Here is a 27719-nt window from a genome sequence, read left to right as displayed (position 1 = left end):
ATTAAACATCTGTTTAATGGCCTCTCTATCTCTCTCTATATATATTATAAATAATTCATTTGTTTGATCAATGACCATAATTCATGTGATAACGTACCACTCAATTTGTACCTAAAAAAATTAAAAAGCATGATTGCGTAAAACTCAATACAAAGGTGGGTATATGATTGATATGAAATGGGGGGATTGATAAAGTGGTCAATCGATTGAGTGCATCCTTTTTGTGTTTAAACTTTGATTGAGGGTTTGAATTTAGGAACCACAAGATTCCTCTAGTGACAGTGACAGAGACCGACGGAGAATGGGGTGATGAGAGGAAACTTCCTACTTTGATCGGATTGGAAGGAGGCCTTTCTCTCTGTCTGCACTCTCTAAAGATAGACTGGTAAATGGCGACCTCACCATTCACCAAGACCATAGAGCGTCCTGAATCTATTTGCTCAGGATCTGCTGCTATCGCTTGACTGTGTATCATCCACCCCCATTCGCCAACATATTTGCTCAAAATTTGCTTTGATTGGCCAAAAGTCAAAACTCATCGGGTACTATGCCTTTTCGGTATCATAGATTATTTGCTCTCTCAATTTAAGTTCCAACTTCAAACAACGCAGAACGTTCATGTATTGCTTTATTAATATTGCATTTAATGATTCTGAAGTCGAAACAATAGGCTGTCAGTACTCGGTAGATGATGGAGGCCTCCGCCTTGAGCCCATCTCTCAGAAGTCAGATATGAGAAATCCCAACAGGTGAGATAGATGATGTAGCGCAATTACTAGTTACTACGGACAGGCAGAAGATGGGGTTTCCTGTCTTGGCACCTAATTTGCCACCTGTCCCAAGTTTTTCCCCCTTCTCCGCTCCGCAAGCTTGCATTTAATTGGATGGTGGTGATGGATTTCTCTTCATAATGATTAGTGGCAAGTTACGAGGTCTTCTCTCTCTCCACTTATCAGATTTGTGCAATCTTTGTACATAGCACAGCAAAGCAATACTCTCCGGGTGTGCCGACCGCCGATGCTCACGCCCCACACCCAAGATGGTCCAAGTGGACGTCTGATAAGGTAATTAAGATTTCCTTTTTGGTCATTTACCATTGTTGAGTTAAGGCCAATGTTTGTTTGCAGAGCAGCATACTATTATCAGATAGAGATAGGCTTTCTAAACTTTTTGTCTTCTCTTAAAAATCTCACAGTTTTTACGAGTCTTCTCCACTAGTAGCAGTAGTTATCGCGGGTCCCATCTTCCCCTCTCCCTAAAACTTAGAAGTCTAAAGTCTAAACCAAAAGCCAAAGGCACCGATTAGATGAGATCATTAATGGGCCCATTTTGAAATTAGAAGGCCGGCCGAGCTAAACGATGGAGAATGAAGAATGCTGTTATGGGCCTTATGGCCTATGGGTTTGTTCTGTTCTTGCGTGTAACGTTCCGAGACTTGCAGTTCCAGAGTCCCGTCAGCACTCTGCACCATCACGCCGTTTGATTGATTAATTAACAAATTAAATAATCCGTTAATGAAAATTGAATGGCGCGACCCGGATTTCTTTTAATTATTTAACCATTATCAACTTGACATCACAGCACAGCAAGACCAAGACGATTACTGGAAGGAGTCAGAAGATCATCATCACTGCAAAACTAGCAGCATTTGTCTTCATTCACATCAACACCGTCCTGATAACGCTATATTAATAATCCACCAACTATATTATCAGTTGGGCCCATCCAACACCAAATTCTCTAAGCTCAAGTTGATCAGACGGTTGTTGTTTGAACTTTTAACTTTGATGGTTACAACTAACAGCCTATGTTCTGTCCTCTACTTGGAAAGAGTTCTCCCTCTCCCTCTCCCCCTCCCTCCCTCTCTCTCTCTCTCTCTCTCTCTCTCTCTCTCTCTCTCTCTCTCTCTCTCTCTCTCTACCTTACCAGCTGAACCACCAGTGGCAAAAATCGCAATCTGACCAATCAGCGGTGCTCGACAATATGAACTATACCTCCCTCTAGGCTCTATCGCTATTGATGGACTCGATCAGCACGATAGGTCTCTGAACTGAGTTAACTCCCTGAGTCAGCGAGCACATACACGTATACCTATACATCTGGTTAACCATGATCTCCATTCCCAATTAATCCCATATCACATTTTTAGATGCAAACGAATAACAAAGATCCTCTAGCAACAAAAGAATAAACAAAAGGAGTGAAACAGAAAACTTGTTTGAAGAAAGAGAGACAAAAAAATGCATTTGTTTGTCGTTTAGTGGTAAACCATCGATCAACACATTTTTTAGGACAAATGTTTTAAAGTATCCTTACTATTTAGTTAATTGATAAACTGTAACTTACTGTTAATTATTGTCTTAAATTATTCCAAGTGTTTTAATAATTGTCATCATAATTAAATATTAATAAAATAATAAAATATCAAATTTATCCTTCATTGTTTTTCAAATTTTAAAAATAAGGCCCAAATGATGACTTCGGATGGAAGAGATTCCACATACAGAAATGGAGAGAGAGAGAGACATAGAGAAGCCTAAAACTTACATAAGGTTAGAGGGACAAGGCTATCTTCTTCTTGGAGAGCCACATCGGGTTCGAGGAAAATCTGATTTTGTTTAAGAAATGTGAAATTTTGTTAGGTGAACTCTACTGTAAGTGTTCGTACCTATGACTACGTTTGGAAACAATGCAAATGGAGTGTAAATCTAGGTTCAGGGTAAATTTGCACTCTAGTTCACTTTTGTATGTGTTTTGCAATATTATATTTATGCATTGACAAATGACAGAAAATATATTTTTCAATATATGCTTACATTGATAATAACATCAATAAAAAAAAGTAAATTTGCATCCAAGTGGACTTTTGATAAAAAAAGACATATGTTTTATTGGAATTCGTTTTTGCATTCATTTGGTGAGAAGATAAATTTGTTAGTGTAAAACTAACCCAACTTTGCACTTTATATGGATGGTTTTATACTCTACATATTTTCATTCACACTTATTTGCATCGTTTCCAAATGCAGCCCATGGAAAAGTGGAAACTAGGTTGAAAGATTTCATAAAGGGAGGTCTTTAAGGATTCTATAAATTCTGATTCAAGGGGAAAACCTAAATATTTACAAAGAGCAATGTATTAAATGAAGTATTCACCATAAAAACTGGAAAGAAAAGCTGCAAAGCCACTCAGATTTTCAAGACATTCTATGCGGATGGCACAAATAAATCGGGATATGGTTTTCCAGCCGATAAGATGAGGGTTTTTAGCAGATAAGGGCAATTTTTTGTCCCGAATATCAATAAAAGATAATATTTTTATAAAATAACAAAAATAGGATAACTTTTATGAAAAATATAAAAGAAGGATAATAATACTGTTCATACCTACGACCAGTAAAAGAGTGGGTGGGCCGGCCCACATTAATGTAGTTAAAAGGATTTGATCAGTGGGGTTTTGTGGGCCGCACCAGGCACTAGGCTGGAGGGAGCTCACCAATTCCCAAACTACAATCTCCCATTTGGCTGGCGGGCGGTCAGTCGGTCAGTAGAACCTTCCTCCACTAGCTCCGACGACAACACTGCTTAATAAATACTACTCCCTTCCTCTACCCTATGACCAGTTGAGAGAGGGTTACGCTTTATGAGAGAAAGAAACAGAGGAAGAGCCCCAAAGAGACACTATCAATGGCAACCAAGTAAGAAGAGCAACGAAACAACCAGGCCAGAAGACATCAGGAGGTCCGCCACAAGAGTCTCCTCTAAAGTGATGCTCTCTACCAAGTAAGCAGCTTCTCTTCTTATCTAAATTTATTCTTTCTTCTCTCTCCATACTCGTTCTCCTTTTAATTCAAGTTCTTTTTCTTGATAAATCTACCTTTGTTCTGCAATACATACTTGAAACCAGTGTGTACCCAGAGAACCAGAGGCCATGAAGGAGCTCCGAGAATTGACAGTGAAACATCCATGGTGGGTCTCAATCCCCTCATCTCATATAATCTTTGGTCCATATTAAACAAAGGTTTTCGTGGGACTGCAGAGGCAGGCGGCCATGGAGCTTAGACTTCTCGCCAAGAACAAGCAGGATATGTTTTGTCTTAGTCTAGTGTATTTAATTGTTCTTTTGCAGAACAAGCAGGAGTCACGGTGGCTGTTATTTTGCAAATCTGTGAGGATAACTTGGTTTACCGAACCATGCTAAGCCATGAAGGGGCAATACCACCATTAGTGGCTTTGTCTCAGTCTGGCATGATTCACTTTGTCTCAGTCCAGTGTATTCAGATAAATATAGAGGAAGAGGAAGACGATGAACAGCACCATTGCCATTGCGGGTGAACGTGAAGGAATTGAACCAAACAGAACAAATCGGTTTCAACAACAACAAATTCGACGGTGTCGGCCAAAAGAGGAGAAAGAACGAAGTTATGAGAGCGATCACAGCAAGGATCATCGCCGGACTTAGAGCTGACATTAACGATGTGATTGCTGTTCTGCCGCAAGAGGTTGGCTAGATCATCCTTCCATTTCTTTTCCAACGATGATTATCTTCTTATTGTAGGCGATGTTATAAGATGTCGCGGTTGTTAAAAGAGTTGTTTCTCCGTTCTCCATTCTTTAACACAATAGTTAAAGCTAAATAGTAGAGATAATTTAAAAAATTTGCCAATATTTACACATGGTTCTTCTTTTAGTATATTTAAATGTTAAAAGGTTCGCCTTCAATATAATATATATATATATATATATATAATATTAAAAGCTTCAAACTTCAAACTTGGACAACGAGAAATCTAAAACGTTTGGTAGATTTTGTGCCTTACTGGGTCATGGGACCCACCGGATGTTGATTACGGTGGTTGGATTCGGCTATTGCTACTGCTCAGACGAGATTTCTTAAAGACAAAAACCGTACGAATATCTTGAGACCACGAAATCCAGCCGCACATCGGAAATATATATTAAAATCACGGGAGATATTCCTCATTTAAGGATAGATGCCCTGTTCTAAGGTATTCGTATGGTTTTTTGCTCTCAGGAGATCCGGGCTCGCTACAGTTTCGCTTTTTTTTTTCTTTGAAATGTTATTCCTCTGAGACTGGTCCGGCTTCGGATTCATTCCAGTCCACCGACGTGCCCATGACCTTAATACTGTTTCTGTGTCTCTTCTTTACCTGTCTTCAACTCTCAACTCAGATAAAACACCTGACCTATCATCCTCCCAGCTCCCAATTCCAAACCAGAGGAGACAAAGTCAGACAGGCAGACAGAAGGAGAACGCTTTCTTTCTTTCCTTTTTTGGTTTCCTTCTTTTCTTCTGAAAAATCCTTTGGGTCTTTCACCTTTGAGGCGTGGTTTTTGATTCCCAAGTGAACGTTTGCATTGTGGCTGAAGAAGAGAGAGCAGGTTAGTCCCTCATATTCTCTCTGCCTCTTATGTGTGTATCCTCTTTGTTTTGCTGCCTCTTCTCACCTCCTTTTCTTTTTGGAGCTTTGTAGAATGTATTGGGAGAATCAATAAAAGTAAATCGGCTTTATTGGAATGGTTCGAGAAAAAGAGATCACTTTGCGTTCATCTTCTTCTCCTCCTCTTGTTGGGCTTCCTTTCATTTTTAGCGGTGTTGAGTCTATTTGCCTCCCAGAAAAGAGGAGCTCCCTGCAATATGGTTGTAACTTGTAAGTGCAGCCAGAATGATGTAATTCGTCTTATTTTTCCTTTGTCATTGTGGATTAACGGATCGATGTTTTCAGTAAGAATTGGGTTTCACGTACTTTCTGTTCTGTTTGCAGAGGGGAACTCGAATTTTCAATATAATTATGGGTTTTTGCACTTATTGCCATTGTTTCTGAGATTCAAGAACAGAGTTGTTTCGAATGTGAAGTAGATTTTGATTCTTGCTGTAGTGCAGTAGTAGGAGACCAAGTTCCCGTTCTCCACCATGGAAACCATGCCTTCCTTTTCTCCACTCTCTGTCCCTCAACCTCAAGAGGCCTCCACTTATGATGAACTGTCCATGCAGCAGAGCTTGCTTTTCTCAGACAGTCTCAAGGTACTTTTTTGTATTCTCTTTCTTAGTTTATTTATTTATTTATTTTTGGCAAAACCGAATTGGGTATCTGTTATTTGTCAGAAACCAGGGGAATTTTACCTTGATCCGTCGAATGCGCATCAGATTGATGAAACTCAAAATTCAAAATAGGAGGTTATAGTATGGAAACAAAATTTGAAGATTAAAGTATGACATAAATGGCCAATTTTTTTAGTGTTCTCTACCTCTCTCTAAATGATAGCAATTAAGAAGAATTTTGTTAAGTGTATGGCTAAAATAAAAATGATATAGGACATTGATCAAAAGATTAATTTGCGTCCATCTCTAGCTACATCAGCGTTACCTTCACTATGATTGTGAGGATTGCTATATATCCCATTTCTTACAACCCCCAATTTCGCCAAGTCATCAGCTAAATCAATGAGCTCTCATGAAATCTATCTCATCTTGGTAGTGCACGACTCTGAAGTCAATTTCATCTCCTTTAGCAGGCATGATATTGATAGCCTCGAGGACCTCTGCAAATTGCATTTTCCAATCACAGAGCGCTTTATGATGAGTGCCGCCTCTTTGATATTAGATACACCCTCCTAAACCAAATCTGATTTGCTCTTCTATCTTTTGTTTCAGCACATAGATCCCCACCGCCAGATGTGGGATAGGAAAGCATGGGTGTAAAATTTGTTGTGCTTATAATTGTAGTATCCAGAAGCATTGATGATTATTGAAAGAAGGCAATTCGCTATGGTTCTGGAATTTCCATCTATTTATTGCATTTGGATTTTCCAGGATTTGAAGAATCTCAGAGCACAGTTGTACTCTGCAGCAGAGTATTTCGAGTTATCTTATACAAATGATGACCAAAAACAGATGTAAGTTTTCTCTAGTTCCTCCTAGTAAGTGGTTTGATATGTTAGGAGAGGATTTTATTTTCTATATTCTTTATTCCTTGTTCCGTTTTTTATTTTTCTGATTCAAGTTTTGATATTTTAAATATTTAGAGTGGTGGAAACCTTGAAAGATTATGCTATTAAAGCTCTCGTCAATACTGTAGACCATTTGGGTTCTATGACATATAAAGTTAATGGTCTCTTGGATGAGAAGGTTGAGGAAGTTTCGGGAACAGAACTTCGGGTATCTTGTATAGAACAGGTACTCTTTAAAATAGCATCCTTTTTAATCTCTCAATCTGATTTTCATAGGAAAAGAGAAACGAAACTAATCTTGACTTTGGACCTTCAGTATTCCCATGCAAGTCTTGGAGTTCTGCAAGTTGGATCTGCTATGGAATCTTCTTCTCTTCTTCTTAGGCTGTGCCATAGATCTAAAATGTGATTAACTTTCTTGAAAAGATGATTTATTTGAATTGGCTTGTTCAAAATAGGTTTGAGTCTGAGAGAGGCCACTTCGCTAAAAACAAGTAGGTTATGTCTATATCCAGTCTACCCCTCCCAAGTCTCTGTATAGCCAGGATCAACATTGGTAACAACCAGTTGTTGATTAAAAAATACAATCTTGTAGCCTGAGCATAATTCAAAAGATACTATCATGGTGGTTAGTCTTGGTTAGCGGTATAGCCTTTGATGAGGAAATATAACCCAACCCCCCAAATAAAGGCATTGTTATTTCTCATTGTTCACCAAAAATAAGAGGAAATGATTTTCAGCCATGAGAGTATCTACAAACCCTAAACTATCTTCCATATTTGGTTGAATGTGAAAGATTATCCGAGTGCATGGATCAGGAATGGAGGATTGACAGTCTGTCCTGTCATCCTATGCCATTCACTGTTCATTAACTTGGTGGAGTAGGCCTCCAATAATGGTGGTGAATCTATGGTATATGGTTTAGTTGGACTAGTGGATAATCAGCCCAACACAAACATCTATATTGTTAATGTAAGATTGCACACTGAAAAGCCTGTTATGCTTACAAATGATTAGTTACCTGGTCTGCCTTGCTTCATTTTCCACGGAAGACAAATCTACAACAATTGTGTTGAAAAAGATTCTTTTTAACTTGTATTTTAGCGACTAAGGTCGTGCCAAGCATATATTGACCATCAGGGGCTGGCACAACAATCATTGGTGATAACAACTCCAAAGTACCATAAGCGGTACATCCTGCCAGGCAAATATTCTGTACTTACTTCTTTTTCTATTTTATTGAACTTAAAAGTTTGTTTTGCAAAGAATTACTGATGAAAATTGATTACTTTTTTCATTTAATTTTGTGTAGTTGGGGAGACCATGCGTGGCTTAGGCCACCCTGTAACGAAATATCAAGGGTACAATCTAGAAAATGAAGATGGTTGGCATCAATTTAAGAATGGTAATTTTATCATCTTTTCTATTTTATTTCTGATGTTGCAACTGCTTATATGTTCATCCAAGATAATCTGTACTTTGTTTTATTTGTGTTTTGCAAAAGCTGTACGAACATCCATTAGAGAAACCTCAAAATCTTCTATTAGGTATGTAAGGATTAATATTATATTTCTGAAAGATTATGAAATCAAAATTTATTCACTTGTATGTTTTCATTTCTTCACCAATATCATGATTTAATCTATTGATTTTTCCATATAGAAGAGGGCGTTCTCCGTCACCTTCTCCACGGCCTTCCTTGCGACCTGGAATGTTTTCCTTTACAGGTAGTTTTATCCTCAGGGAATTGTTTCTTACAACCCTTTTTCTTTGTTTCTTTTCTAGCTCCCCTTAAAGTGAACTACTTTCAGCATGGTGTTATACTTGATACATGTTATTTATGATTTTATTAGAGCATTTCTTCTTGGAATGTTGTACTCATGATTGTGTACTGGTAAATCAGAAAAAAGGACAGTCTCCCCATATCGTTCTTCATTTCCACTTTTACGTTCTGAATCTGTCTCAAGTAGGCCTGGTACACCAGTCTCACATAGGCCGACCACTCCGAACCCTTCTAGTGCAAGACGGCGGGTAAATAGAGTAGGAAAAAAAATTGAAGTTCAATGTTTTCAGTTCTTTTGGTTATTAAAGCCTGATCTTGGAGTTTTTTCTTTGTTTTGTTATAGTACCCTACAGAGCCTCAGAAATCTGCTTCATTGCGTCTCCATTCTGAAAAGGAAAATCCAAAAGACGCAGAACAGTATCCCAGCAAAAGTAAACGTCTACTTAAAGCATTGCTCAGCAGGCGCAAATCAAAGAAAGATGATACATTGTATACTTACCTGGATGAGTACTAAGAAGCAGATTCACAAACAAGAGAGGGAGGGGAGCAGAGAAATGCTCAATGATATGCTTTCCTATTTTCCTCATCATTTGTTTTTCACTCCAATTTGTGGTTGTACCTATCTCTGTTTTACAGGTGGATAATGTTTTCATTTACCTCGATGCTTGTTTTTCTATCCCATTGAATGTATTTTCCAGTTGCAACTTGCAAGTATATATTAAATTGCTCATACTACCTAAATCCTACAATTTTCATTCATCTAACAATGGTGTATTTATGACCCATATTTTGGTTCATTTTCATCTGATGAAAAATTTATTCGCTTTGTAGGCCTTTCCTAGTTGAAGAAGGGATGCATGGGTTTAGTGATTAGTGGAATTGGTGAATTGTTCTATGCGTTTGGTTGCAGTGCAATTTTATTTTCATGCATTATAAATGCACGGGAGTGCAAATGAAAAAATGCAAATTCTGGTTTAACTTTGCTTTGGGTTTTACTTCATTCTGCTTCATATCTTAATTTACTTCATTTGTACTGTAAGCTAAAATTTAAAAGAAAAATAGGTCAGAATTTACACTCAAATCATTTGCACTGCCATAGTTTTGCATCAGTACAAATTTGTTTGCTTTGCAACCAAACACAGCCGAATGAGATGAAATGAGCATGCCAAGCTGGTAAGACTGCTTGGTTCCTACTTCCTACTTTGTAGGATTGGTGGGTCTTAAAAAAAAAGGGGGTTTTAACCGATCAGTCCACCTCTAGGGTGGAGTTAGGATTTCCAGGATGTGGTTTACCAGGCCTCGGGCAGGGTTACTAGTAGACTAGGAGTGGGCTGCAATTCAGATTTTTGAGGGGGATTGCAGTTCAAAAATCCCTAAAAAATAACATCAAGAGCAAATTCCTATGAGTTTCAAGAGGCTTAGACCAAGTTTGGGAGTATTTATTTTAAAAATAAGTGTTTATTAGAACAAGTATTTATGACCGTTTGGTGAAAAAGCAAATATTTTAAACAGGGGTAATATAAGTATTTTTAAAATGACATAGTGGGCCAAGGTAAGAAAGGAAAATAAGCACTTAAAAATAAATCCAAAATTTGGGCTTTTCAAATAAATACTTATTGGTATGATCCCGGCCCAAAATAAGTTGTTATTAGAATAAACACTCATTTTTTAGCACTCCCAAACTTAGCTTAGAGAATGGGCTGCAAGAATGTAAAACGATTAATTGAAGTGATAGTTTAAGGTAGAAGTTATAGAGAGTTCAGACAAAGTATTCATTAGACTTTCTACGCTTCTCCAATGAATCCAGATTTGCTAAGTACAATACATTGTTGGCCATGCTCATTTAACCGCATATTAGAAATATTGGTGATGTAAAGTACAAATTCTTATAAGCCCTTGTAACGTTTTATCATGCTTATATATGGATTGACAAAGAGTACTAAGGTTGGATGTGACTATTATGTCTGCGGAACTCAAAGCCATGAAGCTTGGGCCAGCTCAGTTTATCAGTGTATTACTCTATTATATCTCAGCTGCATACAAGGAATCTCTACAAATTCCAATTCATCATGGTGTTGTACCAGGTTTATGCATTGGAAAATGCCCATTGGAGACCACAAGGCACCACATGGAGAAAATGCCCACAACCAAAATTGAGTTTCAAGGGTTTTGTTTGCTGTTGTTGGAGGCAAAAGGGTTTTGGAAGAGGGTGGGGCGGCAGGTTTTAGAACTGAAGAAGTTTTAACAAAAAAAAAAAAAAAAAAAAAAAAAACTTTTACAGCCAGTTGAAAATTTAGCTGAACTTAACAGTTAGCACCAGATGACATGTCAAAAATGTGAGACACCTTTGTTGTGCATGCTCTCTTCAAAACGTCGATGGCTTTTCAGCAGGGGGGATCAAGGCTTTGACTTTTCAGCATTTCTGCCAGGGGGTGTTATTTTTTTGGGATTTTGAGAGATAGGAAAGTTGGTCAATGGAAAATTCCATCTTTTTTTTTCCTGGGTAAATGATACCCATTTCCTACGTGGATATATAACTTTTTCACCTTGGGGAAAGTTGTCAATACTTGAAAGGGACAAAAATGTCCCTTATAATAATAGACCTTTATGGACAAAATGGTCATTGCCTTTTTTATATAAAAAATAAAGAAACATGGGTAAATGCACTTACCCGAGTAAATCTTTCTTGGAAAACAATTACCTAGGTAAGTGCATTTACCTGGGCAGGGCAGGGGTGGAGCCGGGGACCTAGGGGAGCCATAGCCCCCCCATGGCCCAAATATCCCCACTATTTCATGTGAATTTCCCCCTCCCCCCTCCCCCCTCCCCCCAATCCATCTTAGGTTTTGATCCCCCTCATGAAAATTTCCTAGCTCCGCTCCCTATACTTGGGTAAGTAACTTACCGAAATGCAAGTGGGGCATTAAATTCACTATAACTTTTAACGTCCACGGAACCCTATGTTAGTTTTTATGACCAAAGTGTACATTTCTCTTAAATTCTCTTAGAGCACCGTTAGTGTACATTGGACATAAGTTGCCCATGTCACCATAATTGCAATTTTTTTATGACCAAACTGCCCAAAATGTCAAGTCAGCCTTATTAAATATATTTTATGACTAAAATGCCCTTAAGTGCCCAACTATCTTATATATAAGATTTCTACTTGTTGAGAGACGTTATGCTCTCATTGTGATGCTTGAAAGTATTTCAAGGAAGTTGAAAAATGGTTTTTGGGTCAAATAATAACAAGGGTATTTCTGAAATATTCAAAAATGGGTTAAATATAAAAAAGAATAATATGGTAATCTACTAAAACCCGTTAGTCTATTTAACGTCAAGTTACTGAACATGGGGTTCCCTGGACGTTTTGAAAATTCATGGTGTTAAAGAGAAATACTGAAAATTCATGGTGATTTTAGACAATTTCCCCCTTTTTTTGGAGAAATCATCCCTGGATTAAAGCCTATGTTGAGGGCGACCATTATTCTTACCATGGTTTTTAAAGCTGACCCGGTGATCGAACCGGTCAGGGTCTAGTTACCAGGTCAAACGGTCTGATCGTTCGAATCGAATGCTTGGCCTACTTTGACAAAAAATAAAATAAAAAAATAAAAAAAATGGTCAAAACCGTTCGAACAATTAACTGTCCGGTTCAACGGTTCGCTGACCATAATCAACAGTTTTGGGGAGAAATCCAAAATTTTCCGGTCCAACCGTCCGATCCGGTCCAGTTTTGAAAACCATGATGCTTACTATCCCCCTCAAATTAAAGTAATGAAATCCTTATTAACAAAATAAAAGTCATCCAATAGTATTAAAACAAATACGGATAACCTAAAAATTGATGGATGGTACGAATTAGTTACTGAATATCTATAAAAAATGAACATGTAAGATTGAAATTCAGATATGCTCCTCACACCAATCTCACAGCATATCATGGCCACACATTGGGAATATCTACCGCACTTATATTTATTATTCATGAGGAGATATTCTCGATACATTCGAAAAACCTTTGGCTGTTTGGAAAACCTTTACCTAATTGGCTAATTCATGTCCTTAGTTGTATTTTAAATTAAAAAAATATTAATTTATAATTATTCTTTTATCCACCCTCATGATAGCATGTCTGCTTGGACCTTGGAGGCTCTTACAAACTGTTTTCTCAAAACAACCAAAACTAAAGTTGAGACAAAATCTATGGTCCATCCATGGTTTTTGAACCACCGTTGACTCAAATGGTCGGATAGTTCAGTTCGGGAACCGTTCAGTAGGGGTGCTAACGGTATTTGAAAATCTGATTTTGAATTTGATATTCAACATAATTGAATCGAATTCAGATAATTTGAATATTTAATTGGTTGAATTTGGATATCCTATTTTTACCGAATAATTAATCAAATTCAAATTCAGATATAACCTGATTCGATCTGATAAATATCCAAATTCGACCGATTATTTAATTCTTATATATAATATAAAATATTTTATATAATTTATATATAATAATTAAGTTATATAAATAATTTATATATTTATATACTTTATATCAATAAAATATTTATTTTATATATTTATTAATTATCTAAAATAATTAATTAATCAAATTTGAACATAAGATTTTCTAATCGGATTTGAATTTGGATATTGTCTGATCCAATTCGAATTCGATCAGTTTACACCCCTATAGTCTAAGCAACCAGTTCCATTTTTCCCTAAACCTGGTCCCAAGTAAAAAAAACCGTTGAATCGATTAACAACCCGTTGACTCAGACGATCAAACCATCAACCTGTTCAACAATTTTTATTATTTTTATTATTAAAATAAACCATTTGTTTGAACCAAACAGTGGAACCGTCAACCCAAAAACCGATGGATAGAATAATTCCATTTCTGGATCGTTTAAAACCATGAATATAATGGTAAAAGATGTCATAGTTGAACATGATAGTAATTACATTTTGAAAATATATCTTGCAAAACATAAACCAATGAAAATTAAACAAACTTTCCACGTGCAGCGAATATTAATTAATGTGCTAAAACTCTAAAGTTGAACATATAATGAGTAGACATCATTATCGTTATCATCAGAGTCGTCATCGTCATCATCATTATTTTGACACCTAGCGGCAATGAGTGTACTCATCAGACATTAACCATTTTTAGGGGACATTGAAGACATTGACCAATTATACAAACTCAATCAGACATTGTTTTTTTGAAAAAGCCCTTTTTTAAACTATTTAATCAAGAAATCTCGGTTACATCAGCATCCAAACTGGACAAAGGAAATCGGATAATATGAACCAAGTCCTTGTGTTATGAGAAGAAAGAGCAAATTTAGCCAATCCGTGAACAGCAGCATCATAGGACCTAAGAGTAAAGGTAACTGAGATATTAGGAAGATGAGCTGAATAACTTATGCAGTTGGCTATAAGCGTGAGAATGCTCCATGGAGGGTGAGGGAGTCCTAACTGAGATAGTAGGAAGATGAGCTACTTCAGTAACTCTGGAAGTTGGTTATGAGCTTGAGAATCCTCCATGGAAGGTGATAATTAGGAAGATGAGCTACTTCAGTAACTCTGGAAGTTGGTTATGAGCTTGAGAATCCTCCATGGAAGGTGAGTATTAGGAAGATGAGCTACTTCAGTAACTCTTGCAGTTGGTTATGAGTTTGAGAATATTCCATGGAAGGTGAGGGTTGTCCTCCAACAAGAGTTTGATGACGTACTATGCATCTCCTTCAAAGGCTTCAATAATGGCTCCGGTAAAAAGTGCGGACTTAAGCTTCCAGCGGGGTTGCACGGGCAAAAACCAAAGCTCCGCTTTCATCTCTTGTGACTATTTCAATCCCTGACTTGGATGAGGAGGTCGTACCATCGATTTTTATTTTCAGAAATCCAGTGGGAGGCTTACACCACCGGCACCGCTGTGGGGACCGGGGAGCTAGTCATTGGCATAATGGTGTATCATCACCTAAACAAACCACAGTCAACCAGACAGGGTTAATTCTCCGACGGGTTGGCTTTTATTATTCTGAACGGTAGTTGATTGATTATCGCTTATACCATCATTGTACCTAATCATCTGGAAAAATATAAATGCGAAAATTTTGATTTAACAAGGGTCTTCCTTTTTTGGATTTAATTTAATGTTCTTTTAACACCATATCCCACCTTGAGTTGGAACAAAAGTTGCATATGCATATACATGTGTTCCTTTTTAACCCTAGAATTTGCTTAAAATGGTATACAGTTGTTAAAGAGGTGGCACTACACATCAGGAGTCGAGATTCTTTCTTCCATGATCACATCAATAAGATGCTAAACGATAAAAATACATTACAGATAAAACTGAAAGTGAAACCGTACTCTGTAAATGACCATGAATGAAGAAATGCAATTACAACTCAAGCTCTGATATCTCATGAATGTTGGGGGTCTCAAATGAAATTACACTGGTCATTTCAAGAAATCAATTCTGATCAGAAGCTAATTAATAGATGCTATAATTCCATTCCTGATCCAAATTCTTCGATTGTTTTGGTTGCAAGTGTCAGAATGTCCACAAATGCACTGAATGAGGCACGGAGAAATCTAGCTTCCACTGCCTCAAAATGTCTGAAACAAAAGACCATTAAAATAACCCGAGGAAAATGAGAATTTGCATTACATTTCTAAACTGCCATGGCATGAATGATCATCTATTTCATGTTCCCAGAACACATTCTAAATATGTCAAAACCTTGGGCAACAAGTGCAATTGCTCAGCTTATTTATAAACCATTCGCAGGGGGCTCAGATGCTATGTGAAAGTAAATAATTTCATTTAAGTTCATAGCATTTTTTGGTAAGTATCCTCCATGGAGTTATTTCTAATTAGTTATGAAAAACAAAACAAAATAAGTCCTTGAAATCCCAAAAAGGATCATTTTATCTTTTCTAAACAATCAAAACTGGTTCCATTTTGGATGTTTAACTTGTCCTCTTAATCAACCAGGAAAAGAAAAAAGATCCCTTCTCCTAAATGCAAATAGAAATTGGCTTCATTTTAGATGTTCAACTTGTCCTCTTAATTAACCAGGAAAAAATCTGCCCTAAATGAAAATAGAAACCCATAATGGAGTCATTTGATTCCAGTTGGTATCCACTAGAGTTCTTTTTCCTTGATCAGCAACACAAATCAGGAATTTTATAAAGGTATAAAATGGCACCCTTGCTGCCAGAAGCTAATAGCAAGGAACAATACAATTTATCCACCAAAGAAGAAAGAAAAAGAAGTACAAATATCTTAACTCTATCACCATTACACTTCATATAGTACAGCTTAAAGCTGACAGATGCACAGAAGTTTGAACAGCTTTAGATTAAATGCTGCAACCCTAGGCCTAGAGTTTCCCAATGTGAGCAGATCTTTCAACCTCATCTCTAGAAAGGAAATTAGCTAGTGCATTAGCAGACATAGGAATCCACCTGAATGAGGTTGGTCTCTAAGGCCCTAGCTTCCATAAGAAAACCTTAGAAGCCTGGGACCAGACTGATGGCTTAACCCAACCCATTACCACTCTGCTATCTCTTAACACCAAACCTATCCAACATTGCTGCTCTGCAAATTTTAGACCTTGCAAAAGGGTTAGCAGCTCTGCCCTAATTGAGTTACCTTCACACACCAGGCCTGGAAAACTCAAAAGAATAGTGCCTTCATGATCTCTACATACTCCAACCCCTCTTTTTTTTTCTTTTTTTTTTCTTTTTTTATGAGTATACTCCTCCAACACCTTAAGAAGCCAGTTTCCTAAAGTGCAACCATCAATTAATTTAATTGTTCCCCAAACTGGTGCAACTTGGGCTGGTTTGAGGTTAACCTTAACCAAATCTAAGGGGGACTGTTGTCACAAAAAAGTGTGGTGTGCTCCATAGAACTGGGCCCCACCATAGTGTATTTAAAATCATGGTTCTGAAACTCACCACACCCTTGGTGGTGTTCTGCATGCTGTGGTGTGGTGTGTTCCAGAACTCACCACATAATTAAAGAATGTCCTGTATGGGTGTATTGGATCAAAGAGTGGTGTGGCCCAACTTTTTCAAGGTTAGGTCAGGCTAACCTAGCTCAAGTTCTGCCCCAACCCAAAATGGAATTATTGGTCCTCAATAGAGCAGCTAGCTGGAAGCAGTTTGTCATTAAAGATTCTGTTATTTCTATTGTAAACATTAATTAATATCTTAAATTTTCTTAATTTATATTTATTATTAATATTTTATATCATTAGTAACTATTAATTATATTATTTCATTAATAATTTATTAATGGGTCACAGGTCTAATATTAACTCTAAAAATTACTACAAGGAAGGTGTCTTCTTTTCTGTTAAACACATTTCCCCCTCCTTTCCCATTGTCACACTAAAATGGTGTGATTCCACTTCCCAAGATTTAAGAATTGTAATCCATTTTTTCCCACTCCATCTCATGAGATCCCACAAACAAACATGTAAAGGGAAGAACATTCCATTTTTCCCTTCCCATCTTACAAACCAAGCAGAATCTTAGGGTTCTCAAAAGGAGACGAGCATTCTTAAAAAGTTGATGTCTTTCGCCTCATGCATGTATCCTTTTTTCAGGAGTTGGGAAAGTACCAAACATCTCCTCTTGCATTGCACCTAGACCTGTTCATGGGCCGGGTAGCCCGACAGGCTGGCCTGGCCCATCCCGTTCTAAGTCAGGCTTGGTCATAATTTTAGGCCCATGAGCTTGGGCCCGGGCCCAAATGACGCACCAGTTGGGGGAAATACTCAGACAAGGTCTTTTTTGTAGGTTGTCCAATGTGTTTAGTTTTTCAAGAGAGGCCTCCCAACAAAGGGCTCCCACTTCAGGGAGAACAGGTTTAGACCAGACCTCTTTACAAGGGAAAGGCTGAGAGCTAGGGACAGAGCATAAGGAAGAGAAAAAGGAGAGGGAGATGCAAGAGAAAGAGCCCAAAGGGTTGGGGGACCAAATACGAGCATCAGGTTTAGAAGGGTCCAGACAGATAGAATCAAGCAAGCAAAGTAACTGTGTTGTCTGGTCAAGCTCAGAATCTCTTAAGTCTCTCCTGAAACCCAAATCCGAACTGAAACAATAAGAAGAGGAAAATGAGACAAATCTTTGAACAGGTTAATTTTTAAAGCGAGAAAGGGAATACAAAGGTGGAAAAAGATCCTTGAGGGTTGAATTTCCAATCCGTAAGTCCTCCCAAAAAGAATCCTATCCCCAGTACATACATTGTACCTGATTAAGTTTAGGAATTGTGGAAGAACGCCATAGATTGCCTTCCAAGGAGAGTTCAACGTGGCCCTCCGAGAAATTCCAGCATCCCAACCATTGCCTTCTGCTTCATGAATACTCTCTACAACTTTGTGCCAAAGTCTTTCCTCCTCCAAAGGCCATCTCCAAAGCCACTTACCCCAAAAGGGCTGAGTTTTTCTTACCTAGGTTACCCAATCCCAGACACCCTTGCTCCCTTTTCTTGCATACTAATTCCCATCTTACCAAATGATCTTTCCTTCCCTCTTCAAGCTCCCACAAAAAGTCCCTCATCAATTTCTCTACTTTCATTACCTCCCTTTGCGGCATCCTAAATACTAAAAGGAAGTAAATTGGGAGATTCGCTAAGGTGGATTGAATTAAAGTAATTCGACCCCCCAGGGTCACATAATTTCTTTTCCAGGCTGCCAGTTTCTTAGCACATCCTAGGGAGGGAAGTTTTTTGAAACTAGCATTAAATTTTAATTACTACACTCTAATTAATTCCCCTAAAAGACTGCAACTTTAACTTGCCATACATTTCTTAGTGACTAAGACTTCAAGATGGTTGTTGACCTTCTATATGTTTCTTTAATTCCAAGAAACTCCAACATCAGGGTTCACTAAACATGCATCAATTCCCAATTCATGCTCCAAATTAATGGGTTGGCTGGCCACTGGCCACGGACGGGATTTTGGGTACAGATATGGGCTAGAAATAGGAATGTAGATATGGATAATGGGAATGGGTAAAAGACATGGGTTTTGACATGGGTATGGGTCTAGTTATGGGTTTGGTCTTAGTTTGAGTTTTTTATTCTTCTTTCCAGCTGTAACCTTCAGCCCACCAAATGCTTTCGCATCACTTCCAAGGCATTACCATAAATGATCTGTTAAGAGGATAGAAAGTTGTGGCTGATTTCAAGGTTAGGAGACTTGAAACATTGGCAGAGTGGAGTGCACCATCTGTGAGCAAAATCAAGTTTAATTTTGATGGATGTTGCCTCATGAATCCGGGACTCAGGTATTGGGGGTGTAATTAGGGACCATAATGAACAGATTCTGCTAAAGTTTTTCTGGCCTGATTGGCTTTGGGAACTCTCTAAGAGCTAGGTTGTTGGCTTCACTTCAGGGGTTAAACTTGATAACTATGCAGGGACTGAAAGAAGTGGAGGTAGGAGATTGTTGAAATGCTATTTGCTGGATGAGTCACCAAGAACTAATCCCATGGGTGTTAATGGTGAGACAGACACAAGTTATGTCACCAATTTGAATTGCTCAATCAACTGGGTGCCTAGGTGTGCCAATGTAGCAAACTCACTTACAAGAGCAGGGGTGGGAAGAAGCCATTTACAATGGAGATGTCTAGGGCCGGGACTCAATCTGTAATAATCTTACACGAGTTTTTTTGTTTGTTTGTACTGTTGTTGGCTTGTAATTTGTGCTCCAAGCCTTGGAGCAAGCTTTGTACTATCTACCAGCTGCTTATACTTTGAGCATGCTGGTTTTTTAATGAATTTAATATTGACTATAAAAAAATGATATCCTCTGGTATTATACAAGAAATCCCAAAGAAAGGGGGAAAATGGTTCCAAATGACACAAGGAGCATGAGACAAAAAGGTGGTTAACATCCTCTCCATTATTGAGTATTTCCAATATAATTCTTCATAGACATTTCCCCTAAAAGTACTAAGTAAAATAGCAGGAAGCTTTTGACTTTACAATCAAACTGATTATATGTATATTGTCCTGATACATCTATTAAGAAAATGTGATCTCTTATTCAAAAAAAAAAAAAAACGAAAGAAAATGTGATAAAGACAATTCTGTACGATGTCTAGTCAATAGGCAATAAGATAGATGAGTCATGTGTATAGAAAGCCATATACTACCCTGGTATGGAAGATGAAAATGATGTTGACTTATAGTAGATAAAAATAGCCTGATGACCTCACGACTTGAGAGGGAGAGAAACGGATAATGGTTATGTTCTTATTAACTTTCTTTACAATGATGATGATGATGATATTGGAAGTAAGACCCATATGAAATTTAAAAATTGAAAATAACTTTTAGGTTGAAATGGTATCTTGAAAACCTCAAAAGTTCTGCTAAAATATAAAAGCATAGTCCCCAACCTTTCCAGAAGGGGAGAAGAAACAAGGCAATAGCTGCCAATAGAACAGAAACTCACACTGAGAGCTTTCCATCACCCACAGACATCTGCCTCCTTACTTTGTCTGGCTGCAACTGGAATTGGAAATCAAAATCTAATTAAAACCAAAAAAAGGGGAGAAAAAGGAAAACAATAATTCAAGGAATAGTGCTGTTCTTTTCAAAACTAATTATTGGCCACTAGATCATTACAACAACTATTAGATGACCAGGGGAAAATTGCAAGAATTGTAAGCTCACCTCCTTATCAACAGCTAATGCTGCATAGACCATGGATGCATTCTCCTCAGACTCATAACCCACTTGCAAGTCACTGCAGGAAGAGAGAGAGAGAGAGAGAGAGATGAGATGAGATGAGATACAAGCAAAGAATAGACTAGTTCTTGCGATATGGGCATGCAGCAGAAGATTTGAAATATAGATGCAAAGTGCAAACATTTATATGCACCATTCCACCTAGACATACAGCAAACATATTTTCAAATTAAGTCATCTAAAAATGGTCTGGAGTTTTTGCATCCCATAAATTTGTGGTTATTATCATGATCATATTGCTTTCTGAAGTAAGGCCTCTTCCTAGTTGGACAAATAGAAGTTAAGGGTCCCAAAATTTAGCAACCATGACAGATGACCAGATCTTGTTTATATGCCAACTATTGCCTCGAATAGTAAGACTGCTCTAGATAAGAAACCTGCATGATCTGCAAGATCATCCATTTCCATATATATAGTGACAAGAAAGGGGTTACTCTCCATATACAGCAATCTACTGTAGAATTGTCTGTACAAAAAATCAAAAATCTAAACATCAAATGACGGGGATCAACACAGCAAAGTAATCCTTGGATATCCACCATAATCTATGACCAAAAGTATAGATATTGCCCACTATTTCTTCAACCTGGTATTCAATCTTCATAAAATGTGTCAACTACATTCTTTCTAAAAGGACCAGAATAACACAAAAAATAAGTTCCAAAAGATTGGACCCTAGCACTCAACCCCCTTATTGACCATGCAAAAATTAAGTATGGAAAAGATTGAGAGCCTCAATGTAAAAGGAAAAGGGTATAGAAGGTTACAAATCGATTCACAGTTCCCCTTGCATAGAAGGGAAGAAAAAAAAACATGTTCCAGATGAAAAAGTCCTGAAATGAATCCTGCTTCTTCACAATTCTACTCTAGTAGGCACCATATCATCTATCAACTTTAAACAATTTTTTATTATTTCAATGCTAAGAATATTGTGCAAAAACAATCCTGATTTGGAAAAAAAGCCACCTTTCTATGACACCCAGATAGCTGCACCTGCCTAATCCAGTGTCAGCCACAACACATACCTAATATGATACCACATAATGCATGGACACTCCTAGAGTATATTTTATAGCACTAATAGTTTTAAAATGTGAATGGTATGTTTTAACAAATCATACCATAAAAGCCTATATAATCAGAAGCTTAGTTAAATTTGGCAAAATATAAGTATTGAGAAATGATAAATGATAAATGATAAAAGGCCTCCAAAGGTTAGATATAAAAGCACAGTTTAAGCATATTAAATGGGGCATTAGTACTTTGTATCCACGCACTGTATCACAGGAAATGTAAGAGTTGTATTCCATTTCATTTATCAATGTCTATGTGGCTGTGCCCATATCCATATCTGGGCACTGTAGATTGGTCAATATTAGTATATATATCCATACGAAAAATCCATTTCCAATTCATTAATGTTCCTTCAGAGACTAGGAAGCCAGGTCCCAATCCACCAAATCTACTATTATCTTGTTTGCTCCCCTTGAACTCCAACAAGAAAAAGAGGGAAAAGTCACTTTAGATGGAGTCTTGGCACACTATACACCATCCAACAAACTAACATGATCCACATAAAAAATCTGGAGCAGGTTAAAAGCCTCAGCCACTTTTGGAGGATCGCCTGTGGTGGCCAAGTAATAAATCAGGTGACTTCACAGTAAAATATATCTTTTCAAACTCGTCTCAATTGGATGAGGAGAAGGTTCCATGGGGTTGGATTTGGAAACAGAAGGTTTCGCGTCAAAGTAATTTTCTTCTTGTAGGCAGCAATTAAAGGCAGAATCTAAACCATAGATGTTCTGAGATCAAAAGGAATGTGTATTGTGAATCGTTATAGTTTGTGTGGGTGGCTGAGGAAAACATTCAACACCTACTGATGAGGTGTAACTTCTCTCATGACATTTGAATTCATGCTGTAAAGTTATTTGGGGTCAGTTGGGTGGAGCCTCCGGATATTTAAATCTCTTGTTGCATCATAGCATCTGCACATCTTTAGCAAACAGGGTAATCTGCTGCCTCTTGCAATCCATTGGTGCCCATAGGAAGAGAGAAATAACAGATCTCTCAAGAACCAGTCTCATCCCATTAAGAAAATTTGTGCAAAGATTAAAAGATTAATTGTTAAATGGGCAACAAATAAAAAATCCCTTTCAGGGCTTTATGTTCAATTGTTTCTAGGACCATTGGGGAAATATTCTGTGCAATGATGATTTTGCTTTGTAATGCATATTAAGGATGTCTCCTCAGCCTTGATGTATTGTACTGCATGGGAACTTCTCCCTTTGCATTTTTTCTATATTAATGAAATTACTTCTTCATCTTTCAAAAAAAAAAAAAAACAGCTGAATTTGAAGAGAAGAGACAGACCACTAATAGAGCTCTTTCTAGATCTTTCTTACAGAAACTTGATATTATGTGCTTGCAGAGCCATATATGATCTGACATAACTTGGCTCATTCATGAGAACCTTAACTTGAGCCTCAATTTAAGCTTGTTTAACTAAAGGAGCCTGACCCAAGCTTGGATGGGCTTGGCTCTGTTTAATAGAATACTACAGTTTACATTTTGTATAACAATTATGTAGCACATAATAAGTATAAAAATTATAATTTTTTGTGATTTGATTCTTGTCTTTCAATGAAGAATTAGTTGTGTGCCTCAAGTCAAGTATTCGGTATTTAGTTATCAGACCCAATATAAAAACATTGACTTAAATAAGGTGAGTTGACCCTGGGTGTCACTAGGAAAAATGAGCCTGATATCAACTATTAATTAATGAGTCCAAGCAAAGCAGGCCAAAGCTCAGCAGCTAGGGTGGTTAACAGCCTGTCTAATTCCTATCTGTCAATGAGAATGAAGTAATGATTTGAACTCCAAGATTTTGGTAAAACCTGGATAGCAGAGTGGTAGACTCCATGGTATCATTTTTAGCAAATTTGCACCACTAGTGACTGCACACTAGATGATTAAAGAGTTAGCATCAATGATGCCTTGGTACATTCTCAGTCCGATCTTTCTTTAGAATACCTAGACAAATCTTATCCCAGTTAGTGTATTTGGTGCCTTCAGTTCCTTTTAAGGTTGCATTTGTGGTTTGAACGGGAGAAAATCATCTTTTTCTGCATTACTGTTTGTCAACTCTTTGGTCCTATTTTTTTAATGTTTTCCCTACAAATATGGGCATAGTGGCTTACTGGCATTTGAAGGGCTCTAGAAAGAGAGGTTAAGCCCTTGAAGATTGCTCATTTCTGCAATCATTTAGTTAGTTTAGAGTGAGTATTTGAAAACTGATTAACTAGCAGGAAAGCATGTAAAGGATGACTCTGTGATTCTGTACACTTGATTAGAAGTTAGCAATCAAAAAAGACTTCAGGTAATTAAAATCTATGTTTCAAATATTTTCATATCGTTTCAATACTTCCTTTCTTGTGATTCATTGTGTATAGATAGAAAGCAATATAGAATTCCCTTTTGGGAGTTGGTTGGCGCCATTATATAACAGCTTTTTTATATGGTCTATACCGTGTATATCCTTATCTTTTTGGTATTGATGTCTTACCTCTTCAAAAGAAGATTTTTATGAACCCGCACTCATACCATAGAATCCAACATCCATTATCCATAAAGCTTTCCATTTGACTCGCACCTGAAAACAGTAATTTACTACCACAATCTAACTTTCTCCTTCCAATATCTCCACACCACTTTCCCAACAAAGTTTTGTTCATGGTGACATGGTCCAAGGTCTAAGGTCCAATTCCAAACCTTGATCTTTGCAACAGTACACCTTCTGATCTACCAAATCTCTTTCTAGCTTGGGAAGTTCAGTCCATCTGCAACAGAAGTAGGCAAGGATAACAATGGTAGATAATAGAGTAGAAAATTAGGTAGCTGAATATGAACATATTGCTACCATGAACAAATTAATCCTATCCTCCAGTTTTAGGAAGCACAAAAAGAGTTCCTCTGAATCAAGTAGGCAAACCATCCCCACTAAGAGTGTCAATGGAAGGTTTTGAATTGGACCCTGTCCAAATCAAAATCCATTTGGACGGATTGAATGGACCAACAAGACATATTGAATTGGACCAATCCAGACTTAATGGTTCAAAATATTTATTAGATGGATTGGACCTGGTCCGTCCACAATGAATTTATATTGGATTGGGGTGGATTGAGCCAATATCTGGTCCATTGATATAAGATAAGAATATAGGTGTCAATGGACCAGGTTTAGGTTGAAACCAATCTAAATTAAAATGAATTTGAACAGATTGGACGGTCCAGACATTGAATTGGACCGGTCCAAAATGGTCTAAAATATTCATTGGATTGGATTGGACCTGGCCCATTTGTAATGGATTCAAATTGGACTGGATCGGATTGAACCAAATCCGGTCCAATTGACACCCCTATTCCCCATCCCACAAAAGAAAAGAAAAAGGCATAGGGGAAAAAGAATCGAAATCCTTTTCTTATGAAGTATAACATATGGGAAAAGGATCTTGTAGTGTAGCATCTCTTGTATATTACTAATCAGATCATACTGCAGTATACATTCTGTAATTGTCTTTTTGGTTGAGGGAATCTCTCCCTCCATTAATACAAATCTCATTTACCTTTCATAAAATAACAAGGCACCAATATTAACTGGTAAACAGGAAACGCATCCATATACCACCTCAACTAAAGCACCAAGAATCAGCATTGCTCCACCCTTTGCAAGATTTTCCATCCTACAGTTTCTTTCCACACCTTTCACTCACCAACCCAGATATGAGATGATTTATACTTTGTTCACAATGCAAAGCCCCAATATGATCAACAATATTAGGAAGATCACTTACTAAAGTTAACCTTTGAACCGCTGACCAGCTTAGAAAAAGAAAAGTAAAGAGGGTCACCCTGATGAAACCTTCTCCTCCCACCCCAACTTCGCCTTTTGCATCAATATGCTGAAAGCCTTCAGTGTGATAATGAACAAAAAGAGTGTTTTTTTCTTTTCAGGTTGTTGAACAAAAAAAAAGGTTCACCCTTGCCTGACGGATACTCTGGAACTTCTAAATAAAATTTTCAATTAACCATTTAGTACGGAAATCTCATCTATGAGGTTTCGTTTGGCCTCGCGTTGCCATCTGGCAAACTAGATAATTCTACACCTTTATCCACGCTCTTTAACAAAGTTATTGGTATTAATCCAACACCCTACCACTCCCACCCCAAATAAAAATAAATAAATAAAATCACAAAAAAATTGAAACATCTATTTAACTTCATTTCTGAATCATGATTTTTTTTTTTGTTTCTTTTTGCTGCCTGGTTTCTTTTGTATGCTGGTTTTCTCTTTCTTCGGCGGGTTGTTGCTTTGGGTTTAATGAATCACTTTTATACCAACAAAAAAAAAAAAAGAATCATAGCCAGTAGCATTCAATTGTGACTTCATTCAAAGTTAAGATGTTGTGAAGACATATATAATCTAGTACTGTATTGACAAATGCCTTTCCTCTAATTTTCTACTTATAAATGATACATACCTGTTTATCAAACACCTTTTACTGTCTAGGAATAATAATTGATAATAGTGAAATAAAGAGAAGAAAATAAAGGAACAACCATATAAGAACTAGAATATCAAGTGAATAAAATAGTCGATAAATGCCATGTAACCACAAGCAGAAAACCAAAGACGAAATAAAAATACAGTAAATGATGAGTTAGGTTCCCTCACCAAATGGAAGACAGAAAAATTAAAGTACGGGGTTTTCAAGAATGAACAAACGAGAGAGAGAGACCAGCTGAACTCCCATTGGGATTGGGATGCAAGAGTTTTATCACCTACCGCGCCACTAACGGCCGAATCCATCTCCTTGTACTAAAGTGTGGCAACCTATTCAAAACAAGGGTTAAGTAGCAGGAGGCTAGAGGGTAGAGGCTAGGAGGATAAAGTGAAAAAAAAAATAGAAAGGGAACCCAGAGCTCATCAAGCCTTGACAACTTTGAACCCCAAACAAAAACTTTGTGGTGAAACCTTAGAGCTATCCATCATTAATGATTGTAGAAGGCCTTCTTCTTTTTCAAGCTTTAGCCAGGGCAGAAAATTTATTTGCAAGCACTCGTTTGGGTCCTTGAAATTTTACAGCAGAATTCTTGGAAAGATGGGAATGAATCTTCTTCAAATCTTTAGTCAAGAATAAGATTCAATAAACGAGTAATAGGTCTTCTTCTTCTTCTCACTTTACACTCTGCCTCTTTTTGTAGGGGATGCAAACTTATCTTCCTTGCCTAACTATAGCTTCACCTTGGATAGAAGTACAAAAGAAGCAAAGTCTAAAGTGAGAAGAAGAAGAAGAAAGTGACTCATTTATTGAGTCCTGATTTTGACTAAAAATTCGAAGAAGATTGAATCCCATATTTCTAAGAATTCCACCGTGGAGATTCAAGGAACCAAACAAGTGCTTGCAAGTGGATTTTCCACCCCCTGGCTGAAGTTTGAGGAAGAAAGAGGTCTTCTACAATCGTTAATGATGGATAGCTTTAGGGTTTCATCATGGAGTTTTTGTTTGGAATCCAAAGTCAGCAAGGGTTGGGTTCTGGGTTGAGTTTTTGAATCGAAGAGCACCTCTGCCCACACCATTTCAACTTTTCAAGTGCAAGAGATCGATTTGGATTTTCTTCACTTGCATTGGCGTGGGATGGGGTGTACTTCCAATCAAATTCAGCCACCTTACGCTTTGCATTGTTCCCCATCTCACATCGTGAAAGCTAAATAATAAGTTTCGGGCATTATGTCTTCAGATTTTAATTTTTGAAAATTAAAAACAAAAAAAAAAACAAGTGAAAAAAAAGGAAAATTGACTCTTAGTTCAACAGATGAGAGAGAGACTTTCACACTAAACAAATCTAATATATATATCCAAAGTCTCCCCCAGACACGTGGCTTATCTACATTTAGGCACCTGTCTTTGCAAGAAGATAGACGACCACTCACTTGCAGACTAATAAAGTCCAAAGCCAACTACTCTAAACCAACCACCATGTAGACACATGGCCATCTTTGATTTTGTTTTCTCTTAACTTTCAAATATGTGTGATATTATAACTCTTCATACCTGAGAAGTGGGAAGTTCCTGCTCTCAATCTCTTTCTAAAAAAAAGCATTAAAAGCATTAATAATTAAT

General features: G+C 37.4%; 2 protein-coding genes across 17 annotated transcripts; one reads left to right on the top strand and one right to left on the bottom strand.

Annotated features, from left to right (window-relative positions):
* The first annotated feature begins 3461 nt into the window (after positions 1-3461).
* On the top strand, positions 3462-9519 carry ABIL3 (ABL interactor-like protein 3). 3 transcript variants are annotated; one of them, XM_088978315.1, is made up of 14 exons: positions 3462-3783; positions 3908-3969; positions 4130-4502; positions 5223-5403; positions 5496-5672; positions 5787-6046; positions 6836-6918; positions 7048-7198; positions 8077-8176; positions 8285-8377; positions 8477-8519; positions 8635-8699; positions 8876-9003; positions 9099-9519. In XM_088978315.1, exons 6-14 carry the CDS (start codon positions 5936-5938, stop codon positions 9267-9269), a joined length of 945 nt encoding a protein of 314 aa, XP_088834441.1. In that variant the 5' UTR covers positions 3462-3783; positions 3908-3969; positions 4130-4502; positions 5223-5403; positions 5496-5672; positions 5787-5935; the 3' UTR covers positions 9270-9519. The 3 variants fall into 3 exon arrangements, with proteins under 3 accessions (XP_088834441.1, XP_088834442.1, XP_088834443.1); XM_088978316.1 differs by having other exon boundaries at positions 3631-3783; positions 4040-4502; XM_088978317.1 differs by lacking the exons at positions 3462-3783; positions 3908-3969; positions 4130-4502 and having other exon boundaries at positions 4987-5403; positions 8638-8699.
* Positions 9520-15044: 5525 nt separating this feature from the next.
* LOC148864411 (uncharacterized) lies at positions 15045-27304 on the bottom strand. 14 transcript variants are annotated; one of them, XR_016108979.1, is made up of 7 exons: positions 27161-27304; positions 26270-26428; positions 24307-24374; positions 24101-24187; positions 20464-20536; positions 20243-20298; positions 15045-15385 (listed from the first exon to the last, which is right to left on the bottom strand). XR_016108979.1 is itself a non-coding variant. In XM_088974466.1 (5 exons), exons 1-5 carry the CDS (start codon positions 27286-27288, stop codon positions 15271-15273), a joined length of 420 nt encoding a protein of 139 aa, XP_088830592.1. In that variant the 5' UTR covers positions 27289-27303; the 3' UTR covers positions 15045-15270. The 14 variants fall into 14 exon arrangements, 2 of the variants coding, with proteins under 2 accessions (XP_088830592.1, XP_088830593.1); XR_016108977.1 differs by having other exon boundaries at positions 24101-24374; XR_016108975.1 differs by lacking the exon at positions 27161-27304 and having other exon boundaries at positions 25161-27154.
* Between the last annotated feature and the right edge of the window lie 415 nt (positions 27305-27719).

Source organism: Nelumbo lutea, chromosome 3 (genome assembly GCF_056320005.1).
Source record: "Nelumbo lutea isolate HS-2025 chromosome 3, American lotus-T2T, whole genome shotgun sequence".
NCBI classification, from domain to species: Eukaryota; Viridiplantae; Streptophyta; class Magnoliopsida; order Proteales; family Nelumbonaceae; genus Nelumbo; species Nelumbo lutea.
This window is presented reverse-complemented; position numbering and strand designations above follow the sequence as displayed.

Excerpts from the sequence above, each read along its gene's own strand:
- ABIL3 (XM_088978315.1), top strand. The coding sequence starts at position 5,936 with ATGGAAACCATGCCTTCCTTTTCTCCACTCTCTGTCCCTCAACCTCAA. Across the intron at positions 6,919-7,047 it reads AATGATGACCAAAAACAGAT|AGTGGTGGAAACCTTGAAAG; the intron begins GTAAGTTTTCTC and ends TTAAATATTTAG. Across the intron at positions 9,004-9,098 it reads CTTCTAGTGCAAGACGGCGG|TACCCTACAGAGCCTCAGAA; the intron begins GTAAATAGAGTA and ends GTTTTGTTATAG.
- LOC148864411 (XM_088974466.1), bottom strand. The coding sequence starts at position 27,288 with ATGGGGAACAATGCAAAGCGTAAGGTGGCTGAATTTGATTGGAAGTAC. Across the intron at positions 20,299-20,463 it reads CATTAGCTGTTGATAAGGAG|TTGCAGCCAGACAAAGTAAG; the intron begins GTGAGCTTACAA and ends TTCCAATTCCAG. Across the intron at positions 15,386-20,242 it reads GGTGATGGAAAGCTCTCAGT|ACATTTTGAGGCAGTGGAAG; the intron begins GTGAGTTTCTGT and ends CTTTTGTTTCAG.